Source organism: Macrosteles quadrilineatus, unplaced genomic scaffold (assembly GCF_028750875.1).
Source record: "Macrosteles quadrilineatus isolate MER2022 unplaced genomic scaffold, UCM_ALF_1.0 Scaffold_5__1_contigs__length_97177068, whole genome shotgun sequence".
In the NCBI taxonomy this organism is placed as follows: Eukaryota; Metazoa; Arthropoda; class Insecta; order Hemiptera; family Cicadellidae; genus Macrosteles; species Macrosteles quadrilineatus.
Genome location: NW_026542598.1, coordinates 50,906,896 through 50,926,738, shown reverse-complemented (window position 1 = coordinate 50,926,738; position 19,843 = coordinate 50,906,896). Strand labels below are relative to the sequence as shown.

Genomic DNA, 19,843 nt, shown 5'->3' with positions numbered 1-19,843 from the left:
TACCAAAAAATAATTGTTTATTGTCTTACAAAAGATGTTCATAACACTTTATCACAATAAATATCAATTTAAAATCCTTATAGCTATTTTACAAATAATGTGCGCAGTTTAATTAAGATGTTTACCCTGTCAATAACATTCAACTGGATTCTATAATATAGTGGTTCAAAAACAAAAAGTAATCCTTTCCTATCCTAATCCAGTTGGCACATTGTACTGTATTAAGAAAAGGGCAAAAGACAAAAGTATATATTAAATTAGAGCAGTGTGTTTATTACTAATAGCTTAAACCGTAAGCCAAATAAAGCTATCTATCGGAGGTCTTATCTCCGTCTGTAGTCCAAAATTGCCATCAGCAGATGGAGGTAAAATAGCCTATTTTGTTATAAAGGAATCCAAGGGCTAAGTATAATATCGATTGTTACACATCTTAAAATTCAAGTCAATACTCAATAATATTAATTTTATGATACAATGGTGTATTTAAATTTATTAGGAGAAAGTTAGGGTAATTTTATCAACAATAACATTAACATTTTTCACTGTTTCCTTATAAAAATCGTAACAAAATCAAAAGACATTTAAACACAATGAAAAATTTAAAATCATGATGGTCTATAGTCTATAACAAGTGTATACGTTATTTAAATCAGGTACAATGTGTAAGTTGTATGAGCAATTTTCATAACTAATAACTACATTGAGCAATGTTTCAGGTTTCAATTATTTATTACTAGTCTAAAAACAACCTTTTTTGAGAAGGCCTATCTCAAAGACTGAGGCTAAGCCAAATGTTAAGATCAAGCTAATTAAGACTTTTGAGATAAGTTATGGACGGTATCTTTTGACTATTAATGAAACTAGACATCCCAAAGCTGTAGCCACTTTTAGAATTAACAGAAATGTTTGATTTCAGCCACCGTCAGAGTTTGCTACTGTTAATTGTTCAAATATTCCAACTTTTTGACTTAGTCAAACTGAAATGACAACTTGTAAAACATAACATATTTTTGTCACAAATCGGCATATTAAAACTTGAAAGCACTACACTTAACTTTATTCTATTATAAAATATAATTGGCAACAATGTGTTGATTATCTCATCTTCATACAATAATTAACCATATTAATATACAATTTGTCATAAGTATAAGGATTGGTCATGTTGGCTATTGCCTTTGACTATTAATACAACTATACAGACTGTCCCAAAAGTCCCGGACCGGTTTAATATTTTCTAAACTACAACAGATAAATCAATAAGATTTTGCACATCAACACCACACCTAAAAATCTACTTTTTTAAGAAACTATCAATTTTCTCTCATATCATGGGGACGTCCCGCAAGGAGTCAGAAGGAAACCTTAAATAGAAGCATAGGTCGATATGCACATCAAATTAAAGGTCTTCACTAGTAGATTTCAAAACCGTAAATTCAAGCTCAAAAGGACGACTGAGTAAAAAATGGCAGCCGTTTAAAGATTTCTTGAATATGCCATTTTGAATCTTTGAACGACTGCCATTTTTTACTCAGGCGTCCTTTTGTGCTGTGGACCTGGAATGAATTTAAGGAAAAGATTAGCAAGAGGTGATCCAGGCATAAATAAATTGGATGCTGCATGCAAAAACCACGATACCTATAGCATACTCAAGATCGAAGGATAGTAAAATTAGATCAGTGGCTGACAGTTATTAGCTTGGGAAACTAACTAGTTCCGGTAGCAAAAAGTATTGGTGCGATGATGATTTTTCACGTTTCAGTTGATTGAAGCAGCTAATATTGCTGTACAGAATGTAAATAATACAATTGAGAAGATTGTTTAAATTTGAGAGTGAATGAAAAAATAGCCAATACAACATCATAGTTCTAAAGTCAACCTCAAAGGCAAATCCCAAGTAAAGATGATTTAGCTGATAAAATAAACCAAATGTATATTTTGACAACAAATTCAATTGGTAGAAGGGCCTACAAGTTATTCAAGTCATATGCAAGTCAACCCTATAAATATATACAACTTATCTACAACTACTACCCCGTTGAAACTTGAGTTTCAAGATGAGTGAAACTGGTAAGAATCACATTTCAATTAATAAAAAAGAAGTAAGTTTTTACTGTATAGTAACAGTAAAAATGGAGATTATGTCACCAAGTACAGAAAGCTTACCTTTTCTTCAAATATAAAATTATCTTCTCTAATAAACTTATTAATTCATTGTCTATTCACCTTTGTAGTTTGGAGCTCTATTTTCTTTAAAGGCCTTTAAACCTTCAATTCGGTCTTTAGTCGGAATGACCTGGGCATAACATAGCTGTTCAATCTTACAACCGGTCTGAATATCAGTTTGAAGACCTTTGTTGATTGCAAGTTTTGCCATCTTCACACCAAGAGGTCCATTCACTATAATTTGTCGACTAATGTCCAGAGCCTTTTGAAAAGCAGCATCAGACGAGGAATTTTGTTTTACAGAATGGTTAGCTAGTCCAAAATCTTTGGCCTCACTGCCATTGAATATTCTAGCACAATAAATAAGTTCTTTGGCGACTGCAGGATTAATAAGCCTCGTCAGTCTTTGAGTACCTCCAGCTGCTGGCAAAATAGCCAACTTTGTTTCTACCAGCCCAAGTTTAGCGTTTTCTGAAACCACAATCATATCACAGGCTAATGCTATCTCTAAGCCACCTCCAAAAGCAGAACCGTCAATTGCTGCTATCGTTGGGATAGGAATATTTTCTATAGCTGTAGCCAAAGCGCTTAATCTACCTACCATGACACTGACCTCATGATTAGAAAGTTTGATTCTTTCCTTCAAGTCCGCACCGGCACAAAATACACCTGGAACTAAACTTCTCAATACCACTACACGAGCGTTTTGGTCCAAATGAATTTTCTCAACAGCATTCATCAATGAGGATGTTAAGGAGCTGCCTAGAGCATTACGAGCTGAAGGCCTATTCAAGCCAAAAACAATTACTCCTGAGTCTGCCTCCTCAAGAACTTCAACTGACACCTCATTTGTAGATAGAGTTGTAGATAACATTTTGCTAGTACTTGAACATGAAAAATATCTGGACAAGTGTCTGGTGCGAAGTAAGTTCCTTAAAATCATTGACATCCTAAGTATATCTTTAGAACAACTTTAGGTAGTTTTATGTAAAAGCACTTTATTCTTATTATAATTTTGGTCAATTGTATTCCTAGACTAATTATAAACTGTGACTTGTATGGAAATTAATACGAAGTTTATAGCATTTTTAGCCTACCTTAATTCTTTACATAGGTAGTTTGTTGAGTTTAATGGTTGATTAAAAGAATTTTTAATAACAAACGACTAACAGGGCTTGAACTTAGAGTCCTTCTTCGTTATCATCATCAGTTTTTCAGTATCAGTATCGGTTGTTCAACTTCAAGGCTACATAAAAAAATATCACAGTTGTCTGTCACAAGTTAAGGCCATCTTGATAACGATGGTTGAAACCTCTCATTTTTTTAACAGCGCTGTAAGGAATGTCTAAATAATTGTTAATTTTGTTTATTTATTGGTACTGTTATTATGACATGTGATGCATTGAGCATAATTATTTATACTAATTCTAAATGTATTTATAAGTAAAAACATTGACATCGAATATTGCAAGTAGTAGTCTTCTCATCTTATAGTCACATTTGTTTTAGGTGAGTTGAGGAAACTGAACAATAACCTAACATTTAAAGCCTTGTTGGTGTCAGTTTCATGTTTTTGCGATGAAATCGTCTAAATCTAAAATGTTTCGTTCCAAATGTCTGATATTTGAATGTTTTTTGTTTAGTGGTTTAACTCTTTGGTTATCATATAATATTAGAAGACAAGCAATAGAATGCTACGTTTTATCAAAACTGGTTAACCTATGAATGTTTTCCTTCAACCATGATTTGAATCTAGGTCTTATATTATTTCTTAAATAATTTATTTCACTTTCATATAGTACTGCGACTTTTATAAATATTCCTGCTTTGGTTATAGTATAGTTTATCTGCGAACCGTTTCTTTGATTGCGTAACCCATCTGCTGCCTCTGCCTCTGCGTCATTCTTTTGGCATTCTTCTTTCTTTATTCATTCATCCGCTCATTCGTTGACGTCACTTGGACATTGTCAAATTGCGTCGTCTGGAATTTGTTTAGTTGTTTGTTGTTTTGTTTGGTACGCATAAGTTCTGTGTTTGTATACCAGCAGCTAACTTACCAATTTTTTACAGTCAACTATTTTATTTTCTAAAGGTTTTTGTCATGATGATATATCTGTAAACTATTCATTATTAACATCTTGTGTTCTCCAAGCTCTAATCACTCAATCGCCAAGGTTAGGGGTTGCCCATCTCTACTCTAACTTATCTGGCTTTTATAAATTTGTTTGTATTAATTTTACATTATAGAATGGGTTTCGATGGGATTGAAAATCACAATGATTCAATACTTTCCTCAAGAAAATCTGTAAAATGGCTTGAAGTTCCCATCCAAAAATTTAATGAAATAGTTCCTCACTTTGTTCAATCTCTCAAGACTCATCACAGTAATATTATTAAGGTAAGATTAATATTTTCACAATCCATCTATCGTTAGCTATGAGTTGTGGGGTACAGTTTCTTGTGTAGACTTGTAGAACTTTATTTAGGCCTAACACCAAATTTCTCTTGAAGAATAACAAATAAGTGTGAGCTAGCTAGCTGAGCGAGCAATAGGACACAAACAAAGGTTATGAAGTCTAAGTAGGTTTGTTCACATAGCTAGCCTATATAGATATTAGGCCTCTGTCCTATTAATGTAGTATAAATAAGTTATGCCTAAAAAAATTAGTTTGGTGTTCTGTCACATTAAAGCGGTAGGCCTACTTACTGGGCTCATGAGGATCGTTTTAAGGCTCAACTCTTCGTGAAGGTCAATTCGTACGTGCTACACTTCTGAGATTGAAATTATATTAAGTAAGTCTTATATATAATTAGGGTTCTCAGAGACCCTTCATCAAAAAAGAGGGCAATTATGACTCGCAGAACTTACCTTGGAGGGGGAGGGGGCACCTCATATTTTTTTTCAAATTTAGTATTACTTTAAGTTAATGTGTTTTAAGAGCTTTTAAAAAAGTGTTTAGACTATTTTAGATAGGCACTAGAACTTTCAGCATTTTGGATTTTTTTTAACTGAATATTGTCTGAAAAATTCCTAAAAACATCTAGGCCTAGCCTATAAATTGTAAGTTTTAGAAATTTTTAACTAGAATTTTTGATTTGCTAGCCAATTCTTTACTGTCACTAAAATATTTACTTTTAATTTTCATTCAGGCATGCTTATGTTAACAATGCTATTGAAAAAAAACTTGGCAACTTAGGCTTTTTAACGAGTCATTCCACGTCAAATCACCAAGGATGTACTTATACCCTAGCACCGTTTGGTATAATCGATGATATTAACTTTATATCATTTACAGCTTGAGTAAATTTTATGACATGAGAGATTACACACATACATAGTTATTTTGATTTGGCAGAACTTTGAAGTTATAACCAAATATTGAAGTTCAAAGTTTGAATTTCAAAGTTTGTAACTAAAGGTTTAAATCACTGTTTTATTAGAGATGATTTGTATCGTGATGTGTCTTTTGTTAGTGCCGTCCAAAAAAAAATTATGAAATGGCTGAAAGACAGTTTTCCATCAGTTACAAAGGTGCACTATTTTACGGATGGATGTGCCGGGCAATATAAAAACAGGAAAAACTTAAAAATAACTATGTCAAGTGTGTAATCTATCATGTCATAAAATGTACTCAAGCTGTAAATTAGCCAATAATAAAGTAACAATAAACTATTTTGTTACAACCATTTCAAGGTATACCGCTTAAAGACTTTTAGCTTTACATTTGTTTAAGTTTAAGGAAATATCAAGTAAACTTCAAATATGAAATTTAATATTGTTAGAGAACTACAGGAGTTAGCCTATGTGAATTAAGCTTTCATAACTGCAAACTCTTGTAAGTATTTTTTTTTTTTTATAAGATACAAGATATAGGCTATGTTACTAAATTTTTAGCATTAGGTTTCATAACCTAAATTTTTTGGGTAATTTGACGTGGAATGACTTTATCTTCAAAACTTTTGTCCGGAATACTGGATCCCCCTCACTTAATATCAAATTACTGGATTAGAAATATGTTTTGCAAGACTAAAAGTCTTAAACAACACATTTTGAAGTTTGGTGGTACTATCCATGGACCCCAAACTCTGGTGTGATGTTTTTACTACAGTGTGTGAAATGCAGTTTCTTCAGCAACACGAGCAAAATGATTCAATTTAGAGTCATGCTTAAAGAACAAACTGTCAATTTCGGAAGATGATGCAACCTGCATAAAGGTTTTGAAGTTGTGTTGATTTTTTTTAGAACAAGTAAACTTTTTTAAGCCTACACATTTTATTTTCGGCATTAGTTGGGTCTAAGAACGTGTAAGAATGACAAAACAAGACGCAAGAAAATTATTTTAATGTAAGCGTGTGGGAGTCTAAACACAAGCAGGAAGCAAACAAAGGAGCTAGCTAGTTAGTTAGTCGCTGCTGGTCTGGGTGGTGGTGAGCAGAGACAGAGACAGCTGGGTTAATTTTGCCAACAGTCTTAAGTTTTAAGCACAAAATTTGGTCCATAAAGAAAACAAAACTTCTAAATATAAGATATCAATACAGTGACACAATATTTTAATTTAGGCTAAGTTAGTTTCCAATATCATTCTCATCCTGGGTGATTGATGATTAGAGCTAATTACTAATACCGTACTAGGCCTACTATGCGTACGGTATAGGAATATTATTATTATTTTTTTTTCTTCTAAATCCCGGACATTTTAAGGTTTTGCCGAAAATCCCCCTGGACGTTTATTATGTACCCCAAAAAGAGGAGGTGTCCGGGGAAATAATGAGGACGTCTGGAATTAAACACTGAGCCAAGCCACATATCACAGCCATTTTTATGATCTAATTAACTCAATACATGCTACAAATACAGTATACTTACGATATGGTCACGGTACTGAAAATAAGAATGAAGTGTTCCATATGGACAGGAGTAATTTTAGTGCTAATTATTTCAATTTACATATTAAATACTTGTTGTATTGTATCTCAATACTAGATCCCTAACCCCTTATTCCCCCATCCTGTAAAAGAACTAGCACATATTTCAAATATATTCCATACCGGATAACTAGGACTTATCGGTTTAGTGCTAGCCCTCGATGGTGTGTTCCAACATCTTCAACACGTTGCTGGGTCAATCCATTACAAATCTAATGGCAAGTTACTTATTAAGAATCCAGGTAAAGGTTAGGGTAGCCTATAGTTTACTGGGTGTTGTTCATGTTAACATCCATACTGTTTTGTCGCTAACTTATTGGAATTTAAGCTAGTGGATTACACATGAAAGTGGTTAAGATTTCAAAATTGCTTACAATAGAAACGTCTTAACAAAACAAGCGACTCGGCAGTACCACAACAAGCAATGTTACCTAGGTTGGTATTGACTAAATTTCCCTATTTCGATGATATCAGTAATAACTAGTCTAGCAGAATTGCCATAACCATCTAGCTTATTACAAGACTCATATTTAAACAAAAAATAATTCCATACAAATTTAGTTTTATTTTCATCTAATAGCCTATTTGTTTTAGTTTATATATAAATTTGTTAACACTTAGTACAAACCTAAAACTACCAAATAACCTAAAACTACCAAATAACCTAAAATTACCAAATCAAAGATTTGTTAGTCATATCATGTGCTTTTCAGCTTAGGAGGCTAGAGCAATGGGAAGAGGTGCGGAGAGAAGAAATAAGCGCTACACAAATCATAAATCAGTTAGCTGCTTTGTTAAGTGAAATGGAAAATTTGCGGAGCCAAGTAACAGAAACAGATTTGAACAAGTTTGACAGATCAATTATCAGCTCCAAACGGAATGCAAAAGCTGCCATTAGGTCTTTCCATGGTAAGATTTGTTTTCTCATATTTATTTTTTTTTGTATTGTAGGCTATAATCAACTTTTGGTGTTATATGATGATTGGTTATGATTTCACCGTAGGTTTTTAAGCTTAACCCATTTTTTAGAGTCTCAAAATAACACCAAGTGTTCTATAATGACTCTAGATACAGTACCGCACCACCTATAACGAGCAACCTCTCTGATACTCTCTAGCTACATTCAAATTATTCATGTGGATTTCAGTTTTTTTAAGAAAAAAAAACAACTTGGCTTTGGAATAATTATTGAGGAGAAAGGAAGGATACACAACTAACTCACCTGAATAAACAAGTCTCAGGAGGTCAATAGAACACATAAATACCCCCGCCGTAGCGAACCTGCAGACTAAACGAATTTCAACTTGTCTGATTACATTTTTACTAAAATACTTCCATAACTAAGACATATTTATTCCCAATTTAAATAGCACTAGTTTGAATAAACGTAGGTTTATACATTTGTACCAAATTTAATCAGAATCGGATCATTTTTGCTTCAGTTATCGCGCTAACGGACATATTTATATATATATATATATATATGTGAATTTGAACGGATGGTGTTTTTGTCCTCTAGGGACCTCAAAACGAAAAATTAAATCGGTCTCGGGTCCAGGTCTTACCATGAGTACTACGGTAATAGCTTATTCCCTATATAGGAAATTCGCTAAAAGTACACATTAAACAACAGTGCCAGAACTATAACTGCCATTCTACCTTTCTACCTCTGAAGAAGCCCCTGAAAGAGGCGAAATATCAGTTTAACGTGTACTTTTTAGGTGTTCTATTAACCTCCTGAGACTTCTTTATTCAGGTGAGTTAGTTGTGTATCCTTCCTTTCTCCTCAATAATGATGTGGATTTTAGTCATTTAATTCAAAATTATAAGAAATATAGGATTTCTTCACAATTTAATTGTTGCAAATAGTGGGGGAAGCTAAAATAAATGTCTTTAACATGTTTGCTACCAATTGCTACGTATATGCGATGCTGTGGTCATTTCCCCTGAAGGTATACATTTTAATGGTTAACAGTACACACAGACCACAGGCTAGTCAAATTCAAATTCAAAATTCAAATTCGTTTATTCAGCTAAAATTAACAAAAAATTTCTTGCATTAGCTAAGTCAGAAAAAAAAAATACAACTCAAGGCTTACAAATAATATTTGCAAATATGCTTACCATCTATTTACAAAAACTAATTGATCTTATCATTCTTTATTACAGTTTGAAAAAAAAACTCCTTGACACTGTAACATGAGAAGCTAATTAGATCATTTTTTAAACGTTTCCTAAACTTTGAATGGTTTGATTCCAACTTCAGGGACTTGGATAGGTTATTGTATAGTTTAATACCGTTGTAGAGTGTATGCTTTCTGAAAAAGGAGGTTTTATATTTCGGAATAGGTAAATCATGTGTATTTCGCAAGGGGTAGGGACAGGCTGAAGATTTATCTGAGACTAAAAATAAAGAAAAATGTTGTTTGACAAAAGTTAATGTTTGCAGGATATATAAACTGGGGAAAGTTAAAATGTTATATTTCTTGAAGTAATATCTGCAAGATTGGCGCTTGGGCAGTGAAAAAATAGTTCGCACTGCCCATTTTTGGAGTTTGAATAGAAACTTGGTGTTTCTACTCTCATGACCCCAAATTGGTACAGCATACGCTAAGTGGGGGTAGATGAGGCCATAATATGCAGAAATCAAGACTTTGTAGTTTGTTGTGTGTTTCAGGCTGCGCAACACAAATATTCCTGAGCTTATCTTTCCTGAAATGCTTTCTATATGGCTCTTGAAACTGAGACCTTTGTCTAGGGTCAATCCCAAGAACTTAACTCTGTCAGTTGGGTGAACCACTGTTTCATCTACGAAAAGGCTAAAACTCTTGTGGTGTTTGTTAGTTATGGAAAAGTGTATGAGTTGGGTTTTTTCAGGGTTTATGGTTAACAAGTTGTCATCAAACCATTGGACTAAATTGTTCGCCTCAGAAAAGGCACTCAACTCTAACCGATCGATATCGCAGCCAGAAACTGAAAGGGAGGTGTCGTCGGCAAAAAGTGTAGGTTTTGCAGCTGGAGTGGATGAAGGGAGGGAATTTATAAAAAGGAGGAATAGGACAGGCCCGAGTACGGAACCCTGAGGCACTCCCCTCACTATAGAGGACTTGACAGAGGAATATGGACGCAAAAGCCCGGTCTCATCCGCAGAACGAATCTCCACAAACTGTTTTCTGCCTTCAAGGTAACTCGAGATCCAGTTTAAGGCCAGGCCACGTATTCCCACCTCACTCATTCTCCGTAGCAGCAACCTGTGATCAACAGTATCGAATGCCTTACTGAGGTCGAAGAAAAGCCCAGCTGAGCAGTTTCTGGAATCAAGCTCATTTACTACTCCAGTTATGAAGTCATACATAGCTGATAGCGTAGACTTGCCCTTCAAGAACCCGTGTTGTTTCTTAGTAATTATATTATTACTCTCTAGGAATTTCCATAACCTAGCGACCATCACCTTCTCAAACACCTTTGAGAATGAAGAAACAATAGATATTGGTCTGTAGCTGCTGCATACTCGGGGGTTTCCTTTTTTGAAAATTGGTCTAACAACGGTCTCCTTTAGACCTCGGGGAAATGATCCAGATGCAAAGGAAAAATTTATAAGGTGGCACAGAGGTGTCAACAACTGCTTTGAAATGCTCTTAAGAAGCATCGGAGATATTTCATCTGCTCCTGCACTTTTTTTATTTTTTAGGTTTAATATGACCTTATTTATTTCCTCCTCAGTTGTTGGATAGAGGAACATTGAATTTGCAAATCCCCGGTCTGAACATCCTGTGAGACAACTCTGGCCAGCAGTGGATTTAGCCAAGTTCCCTACATTGGAGAAATAATTGCTAAATTTGTCACAAATATCATCAGGGCAGGTAATTAGCTTGCCATCTTTGCCTTCAAGAACAAGTTCACTTTTGAAGTCTTTGTTTGGTTTCTTTTTTGATTTTATGATATCCCAAATTGCTTTAGATTTATTGTCTGATGTTTCTATCTTATGAAGATTTGTTTGAGACTTAATATCAAGAATCATGCGACGGTATTGGTATTTCAGTTTTCTATAGTATATACTAAGATGGTGGGATGACTGAAGATGTTTGACTTGATTGTAAAGACAGTAGAGTTTGTTTCGTATGTCTAATACTTCCTTTGTCAAAGCCACTTTTTTTGCAGTTTTATGTTTTATTTTTTTCAGTTTTTGGGGAAACGCAGCTTCAAAAGAATAAAGAATCTTAGTCATGAAAATATCAAACTTAGTATCCAAGTCTTGGGCAACATAAACGTCACTCCAGTTCTCCTTCGATATAAAACTTTTAAATAACTGTATATTAGTATATGAAAATGTCCTTGAACGACAAAACTGTTCTCTAGAAGATGGTTGGGCCAGATTGTAATATAAGGTGGCTATCTGTGCATGATGATCAGATAAACAAGGGGTTATGACTGAACAATCAACATTTGTCGCATTAGTGAATATATGATCAATAAGAGTATGTGAGCCATTTACTTCTCTGGTATATCCCTTAACAATATTTTTTAGTCCAAAAGAAGCCATCATTGTGACTAGTTTTTGGGTTATAAATGAGTCACACGATAGGTCAATATTAATGTCACCCATAACTACAGTTATTTTGTGTCGCTTTTGATACGTATTTAGACATTCTGTGATCATGTCAAGAAACACGTCATGTAGGTTAGAGGGAGGTCTATAAGCTGCCAGTAATAACATCTTGGCATTAGTATCAAGAGCCACGGACACTGCAGCAAGCTCACCAACACCCTCCTGAATAAAATCAGTGCAATCCAAAGCCTCACAAGTCAAGCCTGGCTTACACCAGATTCCTACACCTCCTCCCTTCATGGTAGTTCTGCAGTATGATGCAGCACAGCTGAAACTATTTAGTCTAGAGTGAACTATTTCCTCCGCTTTTAAGAAATGTTCGGTCAAACATATAATGTCTGGGTGTTCTTCGTCTATAAGGATTTCTAGTTCTTCTGCCTTATTTAACACACCTCTAATGTTTTGGTGCATCATTTTTAAACCTTTACCCTGATTCCCCATTCTCTGTTGAGATAGAGTGACCAAGGGACTCCTGGAGGTTTTCGGGCTTCCCCTAAAAAATGTTTGCTGGAGAAGGTACGACATTGAGTACGGGCCTTAGGTTGGAGTTGTTTGGCTTTTATTTTAGGATGGGTTTTTGGAAGTGTATGGGTCACAGCGACATGGTCAGGTTTGTGTGGAGGCTTTGGTTCTGGTTCATGTGGTGTAAGGGTTTCCATGGCTGGGTCAGAAAGATGGAGAGTTTGAGTGGTGGTGTCAGGGGTCTGATGAGTATGCAAGGACTCAAGTAGGATGTGTTTAGTGATGCAATAAGTAAATAAAACAGTTTTGCCAACTATCATGACGCCACTTATCGTCATATCCACAGACCAAGTGACGCACATGTGTGATAGAGGACAGACATCCCTGTAGACAACTGCAGAGAATTCAGGGCCTTTAAATACACCGTTACGAAGATATAAGCTTTTTAATAAAATTGGAAGACGGACGCAAATATGCAACATCAGTCTATTTTAATGTGACCAGCCATCGCATATATGTGCGTCCATATGAAATAATAAATTTAAGGCCCAAAAATTTAATTTATTTAAGGTTCATATGATTGAAAAATCTAGTATTGTTGCAGTAGTGAACGTGTTAATTCTTAACCTTATTTTGTACTATTTGAGGTCTAGGCATACCATACTAAAAAGGTCGGCTAACATTTTCAGTTAAGTAGATTAGTTCTCAAATCGAGATGGATTTAAAATCTAGATGTGTGTTGTTTCCTAAATTGATTGAATTGCTAGTTAGATTTGGTAATTATCTAAACTTTTGAGTAAAATTTACATCAGTATCTTTAACTTATTTCCACAATTCAGATGCATGCACACTGTCAAAACGCGGAGTTAGACCTGTTTCAAGTAACGATGAAGAGTGTGAAAATGAAGATCAAGTGTCAGGAGAAGCCCAATTAGTCGCTATTGCTAACATCTCAGAAGCAATAAAAATCAAAGAACTGACGGCAGCATCCATGGAAAGGCTTGAGGAAGATATTCAAGACATCAATTATATGTTTCAAGAACTGTCACAGATGGTCCATGTAAGTTTAGTTCTTCTTAAAACTAGAGCTGTGTAGAACAAAATCCAAATTTCTATTTAAAATTGCAAAATTGTATACACCTATTGCTTACAATTTAATGTATGTAACCTATGGCTGTATAAGACGTAAGTACACATGGTAGGTCTACTAACATGGTTTAAGGGCAATTACTGGGTACAGTAGACTCTCGGTAATCCGGCTGATACAGGACTGTGATACTGCCGGATTAGTGAAAATGCCTGATTACTAGAATGTCATCACTAAAAGCACTTAAAATGCTGAAAACAACCTTTTTATTGTACCAAAACAATTGTTACATCTAGGGATGTGTCGATTCTGATACCATTGATATTTGGACATTGTTATCGATATCGAGAGTCAATTGTCAAAAGTTGATTCCGATACAAAACCAATTCCCGACACGTCTGCATACATCGCGTTTGGAAACCACTATTGCTGCGATCGCACCTGACGACGATGGCGTTTGCGCGACTGCGGGAGTCGATGATGTCGTCTACATGGCTGCAGGAAGTAATCAGAACCAAATAAATCAATAAATACAGTAGGACCTCAATAACTTGAACCTTGATACATAGGATAGAATATCTCAAATATCCTATAATGCCCTTGAAATCTCTGTGAATCACAATTTTGAAAGTACCTATATAAGTGGAAGGTTTTAAAACACCGAAAAGCCAAACTTCAACGGTTTTCGATCAGTAACATTTAACCTCTATAACAAAAATTTTCCAATTCTCAAGCTGCAGTAAAAAAACTCGAAGTTTACCTTTATAAGTTGATGTGCCTCATTAACTCAAAGCTTTGCTGTACGATGCATTTTGCTGTACCTATTTGATTCCTGTCGAGACATGTAAATCCAACATCCTTTGTTTTGCAATGGCCATAGACTAACCAACACAAGTAGACTTTTCATCCCATTGTAAAAGCTGATGTTTGTTTTTTGTGTCTAGTTCATGTTGGTGAAACTGCCCCATGTTTTTCGTTTTAAATTTTACAAGGTTTTATTCTCTCCACATATTTATAAATTATTTTCTACTTTTTAGTGCGTTTAAAACATGGTACTTTTAAAAAGTATTTTTATTTATTGAAATATTAGGGTTACTTTCATAATTTGAGCTGTACTGTATTTTAATATAACTAGGGAACAAACTATTGTCTTTGATGAGGCCCCTAATATTTTTTTAATGTGGTTTTAAATTATTAAAATAACAAAAAACAAATTTTAAACAAAAACACCGGTTTTAATTATTAAAATTGCTTCAGATGATCTACAAGGATGACAAAATCTACAAAGAGAGTATGTTAAATCTATGGTAATGGCTAGTACTTAGTAATGTTAGTTCACCAGTTTTTGAGATTAACAGTCTAAGAGTTTGGCTTACATTTGATTTAGTTAAAATAAACATTGCTACAAAGTAAATATAGTATGCTACTTTGCATGAACAATATTTATTACTGTCTTGTATTTTGTTCGAAGTGCAAAAAGCTATAGTGGGAAACTTGAAGGTGAACTGGTCAGAACACTTTGTTTATTTTACAAAGGGTAGATTCTAATCAGTCTCCAAAGATAAAACCGTTTGTGATGGACTACACAAAACATACATAGAGTAATATCGAACAGATATTTAACAAAACTATAATTTGTGTTTTATTTTCATCCCGGTTTGTAATATAAACATTTATACACAACCCGCCACTCCTCTCCGCTCAACCTATCACTTGATTTTTGAGAAGCACTTTAGATTCTCCTTAGTTTCAGAGAAATATCGTAGTCCAGTTCCAAGCAAGACAACATTTATGTCCAGACGTGATAACAATTACTTCCAAAAATAATTTTCCCATTCACTTAACAAATTACCCGCAACTCATGTCTACGCACAGGCCCTGCCTATGTAGACCATTTCCATATAAGTTGATAAGGTTTTTTTTTCTTTATGACATTTAGTTATAATATTATTTTGGAAGTTATTTTTAAGTCAAGGATTGTGTAATTTATTATGTAAAATACTACGAACTGTATTTTTCAGTTGGGAAATAAACATTATTTCATTTCTTTTTTTTTATGACAGGAGCAAGGCGAGGCAGTCGAGCGCATAGAGACTCATGTGGAGACGACTCATCACAACGTAACTAGTGGAGAACGGATGTTGGCCCATGCGGCTCGCCTCAAGAGCGGCATGTACCCACTGATGGGAGCTCTGCTGGGCTCTGTCCTGGGTGGGCCTGTGGGGCTCTTTGCGGGGTTTAAACTGGGTAGTCTCACAGCTGTGGGGGCTGGAGTTCTAGGTGAGTATTCAAATGTTGCAACAAATTCCAGTGGACCAAACCAAGAATTTATACCAAGCATTTTTGATCAAGCATCAACTCTGTTACATTGAGATTAGGTGATCTGAAAATTTGCCATATCAAGGTTCACAAATGGCCGGTGTGAAACCATATTGAACTAAGTGACATAATTGGTAAATATGAGATAGCACTGTATCCGGATCACATGTTACATTCTCTATATTCAGCAAAAGCTAACTAAGTGATATTTGCAATAACACCCCTGTAAAAGGGAAATTTCACTCTGGTTGATGGCAAGACTGCCAACAGCCATCAAAATCTGTCAAGTGGTAGATTCAGAATCGTGAAATATAAAAGACCTGTCACGTTTTAATATATACTAGAGGTCGTCCAGTGGTCGAATCTCGACCAAAAATTTGTAATGTACAACAGACTTCTCTATTTTCACCCCACACTGTAAATAAAACATGTGATTGGAGTTTCTTCAATTTGTTTTGATATTCTGTTTATATTTCGTTGTTATTTCGTCACCATCATGGAAACCCATAAAGCCCATGTTAGTTTTTTTCAAATTTCAAATTCATTTTTTTGTGCTTATTTCTGAGCATATTTTAATTTTTAAAGGGATTCTGCACACCTACAGAAAAATATCTTTCTAAACAGTATGCGTAGATTTTTCCTGATATGCACACGAGCTGAGAAAAAAGGTTTTAAAGAAACATGCTTGCCTATTAATATATAGATGATTAAGTAAATATTCATTTTTGTATCATTTTAAACACAGCCTGACGATGGAAACCTAGTTTCCAAAATTCGTTGTAATATGGTCCTTTTATCAATCTATTTCTTTTACTCTACATCGTCACTTTTGAACAACCTATATGTTGAGAGTTTTAAATTTTGTTTTTGTTGATAACTAGGCTATATAATTTGCATTTAGGATTTATATCCAACTCCCATATATTGTTTCAGGGTTTACTGGTGGAAAGATGATTAAACACAAAGAAGAAACACTCATCAGTGCATCAGATCTCCACAGCAATGAATTGAAAAGTCAAGGTTAACTGTAACCTAATTATTGATTTATTGGTCTATTTTTCTTGTCATGTTTTTTTATTCTTCCAACATATCTAAGTCAACCCAGTGATAAGATCTCATAATAAAGTGTTTAAAATGGATTGTTACAATCATCATTAGAACTATTTAGTTTTTATTGTAGTTCAAGTAATAACCCTTTGAAAAATGCTCACTGAGATAGGCTGTGTAAATATTTCAGTTGTTTTTTAGATTTGGTTGGTTTTTTAGTATTTTGTGAAGTTTAGTTTCAGTTTTATTTTTATTTTGTTTTGATACCTCAAATCGAGCTTTATTTCCATATTACGGTAATAAATATTTATAGAAGTGAAATTTTCATATCTTGAGTAAACAAACATTGTTAGTTTGTTTTTACAAATCCTTTGAAATTTGTAAAAACGATTGCTACGTTTGATTATATTTACACACAAAACAGTTGTTTATTGATTGCTATTAATTCATTGGTAAACCCTTAACTGCTCCTGCTCACTGCAGTTTGCCAATTTTGTGGATTTGAATAACAAAGTAACAAATATGGAGTGAAAAATGTGCTTGGTTCCTGTTATATAATTAGTCATTATTAATGTGTTCAAGAAAACTTGTAGCTAGAAATTGAGCGTAGTATTTAGAATAGTACCAGACTGAATATTAAACATGATACAATTAGAATTTAAGACTCCATTACAGAATTGCCTTTTATAATTTTGACATATGTCTCAATTATACAATCTTTTTATCCATACAATGAACCCTTATTAATCTAGACACCAATAGTAGCTCTTGTTTAATCCATTCAGCTAAGTTAGAAATGCACCTCTGAAAACTACTCATGTTTGTTTAGTAGTGTGTGATAGAGATTATCAATGTGCATGGAGTGCAATCAATGGTGGAATTGGTGCCGTCCTCTGTTGTGGAATTTTAATTTACAGTACTTTCGTGGTTTTAGTTGTAAAAGTAGTTTATTTCATACAAGTAGTACCCAATCGGTCCTGGAATAGCGCTGTCTTTTTTGTATTAAATTATTTTATTCATTATGGACGACAAGGAACCCAAATCAGACATCAGTCTAGATTAAGAAGGGTTTACAGTAGACTCCCTCTTATCCGGACACCTTTTAACCAGACATCGGTTAAACTGGACTACACTTGGTGGAAATGACATCTCTAACCGGAAAATTTTTTATCAGCAAATTGGTTTAACCATACAAGATCGGCAGGAAGTGGGCGGTACTGAAACAACTGTTCTCGTGGGAAAGATTTGGGACCAGTGATCACGTGTCTAAATACAATGCTCTTCTAAATTTAAGTCGAAGATCACAGTAAACGGTCTGTTTTAACGAGTTTTCGGGAACGTCGGTTTAACCGGAAAAACCGTTGTCCGGACTGGTCCCGAGGAATCCGGATAAGAGGGAGTCTACTGTACTACTTGTTTACAGCTGCAAAACAGTAGAAATAATTGGTTTTGTCACAATCCCAACCTTAGATTTACTTCACACAAGTTCTATTTTGTATTCCTATGTGAATGCCTTTTATATGGTAGGTTGAGAACAACAATGCCAGATATGGCGGTTATTATTTCCACCAATAATGTAACTAGACTGACAATCTATCCAAGGTTTAGTATATTTACTGTGTTGTCAGAAATCATTATGTTAATTTTGTGATCAAATTTATTATTTTTTTTTTACTTTATCACATTTTAATATTTTAATTATTATGTATTGTATTTCACAAAAAGTACTAAATGTATTTTTGGAAAACAGAAATATTTCATTATGTATTTATTATATGCATATATTTTGTACTAAATAAAGTTTATATGATGTTTAATCACTTGATCTATTTTTGAACTTTTAACCTACAGTTCCAACTGTTTTGTTGATTATATTAATACAAACTCAACGTTTATCCAGTGTTTTGTTCAAAGTGAGATAAGGATGCCTGGATAATCCCTTGCTTTCCCAATCAAGTTAAAGCTCCCAACCATCATAGCACTTTATATCAGTGCAGTTGTTCTATACACTGACCAGCTGGACCTTCCCAGGAATTTTTTCCCGTTAAGATTCTTGCATTTCTCCTATGTGAAAAAAAAACAAATAAAAATTCAACGTATGTTGAATTTGGCTTTTCTGAATTCTACAAAGGCGAGTAATGGGGGACCAAGAATTAACCCTCCGAGCGTCCATCGTCGAAAAATCGACGCTCTACACACTTTGTGTAATGTCACGCGTCGATTTTTCGACGCGCGAACATCGTTTATGGCGAAGGCTCTATGACTGACTGAATCGGATTGAACTGGATCGAGTTAGGTATCGTTCTTTTCCTTAAAATTTAAGCTTTCTCCAGAGGTCTGTCTCAGCGCTGTATGTTCTCTGAGCCGATCGTAATTGTAGCAGACAGCTGACGTGCGTATTTGTAAGCAGCTTGGTTATCCTCGGACCGATGACTGATGTGTTTTATTACGTTTATCATTGTTTTAGTGTTAAAAATCAAAAGTAGTGATATACGTGGTGCATTATAAGAAGATTTAAGTGATTTTGAAGGGCTGGTTGATGATCCTGAAGAAGTAGGTAGTGATATTGATGTAAATTATCAGCCAGATTCCTAGGCTATGCTATTAGGTTGGTTAAACTATGCATTCTTAGCTAAACGCTATGTACTGAAATCTGTTTTTTGCCCATAACTTATTTATTTATAGTTTGTTGCTGTGCTATTTTTTGGACCTGGTATATCTACTTCCTTATATTATTATATATTTGTAATCCTCATAAAATTTAGAACAAAGTGGCTATTTTCAAATATTTATAGGCCTAATTTATATAATTTCATTGAGCGCAAACTTATTTTTTTTTTGAAAATTTTCCAAAATATTTTTTTTTACCTAAAAAATTTTTTTGAAACAAATGTTCCTTATGTTTTATGTATAATATTGAAGCCCATGATTTTCCAAACAAAATGGTATATAGAACAGTAGAATTAAAATTGTTTTAAGCTTCTCAGATCGGTTTTAATAAAACCTTGCAAATGCGCCAAAAATAGGTGGACATTAAGGCCTAAACTATGGACACTTGGAGGGTTAAAAAAACACACACATCCAGATATAAATCAGGCACTCGTCAACAATGGACTAAAAGTTGCTTTTAGTAAATCATATATCAGTAACTTATATCTATAATCCTCCGTGTCTAGTTAGTTTGTGTACTAAATATGTTTGGACACGTAAAATAATTTGATACAAAA

General features: G+C 34.3%; 2 protein-coding genes across 2 annotated transcripts; one reads left to right on the top strand and one right to left on the bottom strand.

Annotated features, from left to right (window-relative positions):
- On the bottom strand, positions 1-3,341 carry LOC128995978 (methylglutaconyl-CoA hydratase, mitochondrial-like). Its single transcript, XM_054421079.1, has one exon. The coding sequence runs from the start codon at positions 3,113-3,115 to the stop codon at positions 2,219-2,221; it is 897 nt and encodes a 298-aa protein (XP_054277054.1). The 5' UTR covers positions 3,116-3,341; the 3' UTR covers positions 1-2,218.
- An 825-nt stretch (positions 3,342-4,166) lies between these two features.
- LOC128995276 (syntaxin-17-like) lies at positions 4,167-18,433 on the top strand. Its single transcript, XM_054420238.1, has 5 exons — positions 4,167-4,564; positions 7,806-8,001; positions 13,003-13,223; positions 15,314-15,530; positions 16,503-18,433. Exons 1-5 carry the CDS (start codon positions 4,415-4,417, stop codon positions 16,592-16,594), a joined length of 876 nt encoding a protein of 291 aa, XP_054276213.1. The 5' UTR covers positions 4,167-4,414; the 3' UTR covers positions 16,595-18,433.
- The last annotated feature ends 1,410 nt before the right edge of the window (positions 18,434-19,843 follow it).

What these genes read in the sequence shown, in the direction of transcription:
- LOC128995276 (XM_054420238.1), top strand. Translation starts at nt 4,415, where the DNA reads ATGGGTTTCGATGGGATTGAAAATCACAATGATTCAATACTTTCCTCA. An exon ending in TGCCATTAGGTCTTTCCATG is followed by an intron (nt 8,002 to 13,002) that starts GTAAGATTTGTT and finishes TCCACAATTCAG; the next exon opens with ATGCATGCACACTGTCAAAA. An exon ending in TGTGGGGGCTGGAGTTCTAG is followed by an intron (nt 15,531 to 16,502) that starts GTGAGTATTCAA and finishes ATATTGTTTCAG; the next exon opens with GGTTTACTGGTGGAAAGATG.
- LOC128995978 (XM_054421079.1), bottom strand. Translation starts at nt 3,115, where the DNA reads ATGTCAATGATTTTAAGGAACTTACTTCGCACCAGACACTTGTCCAGA.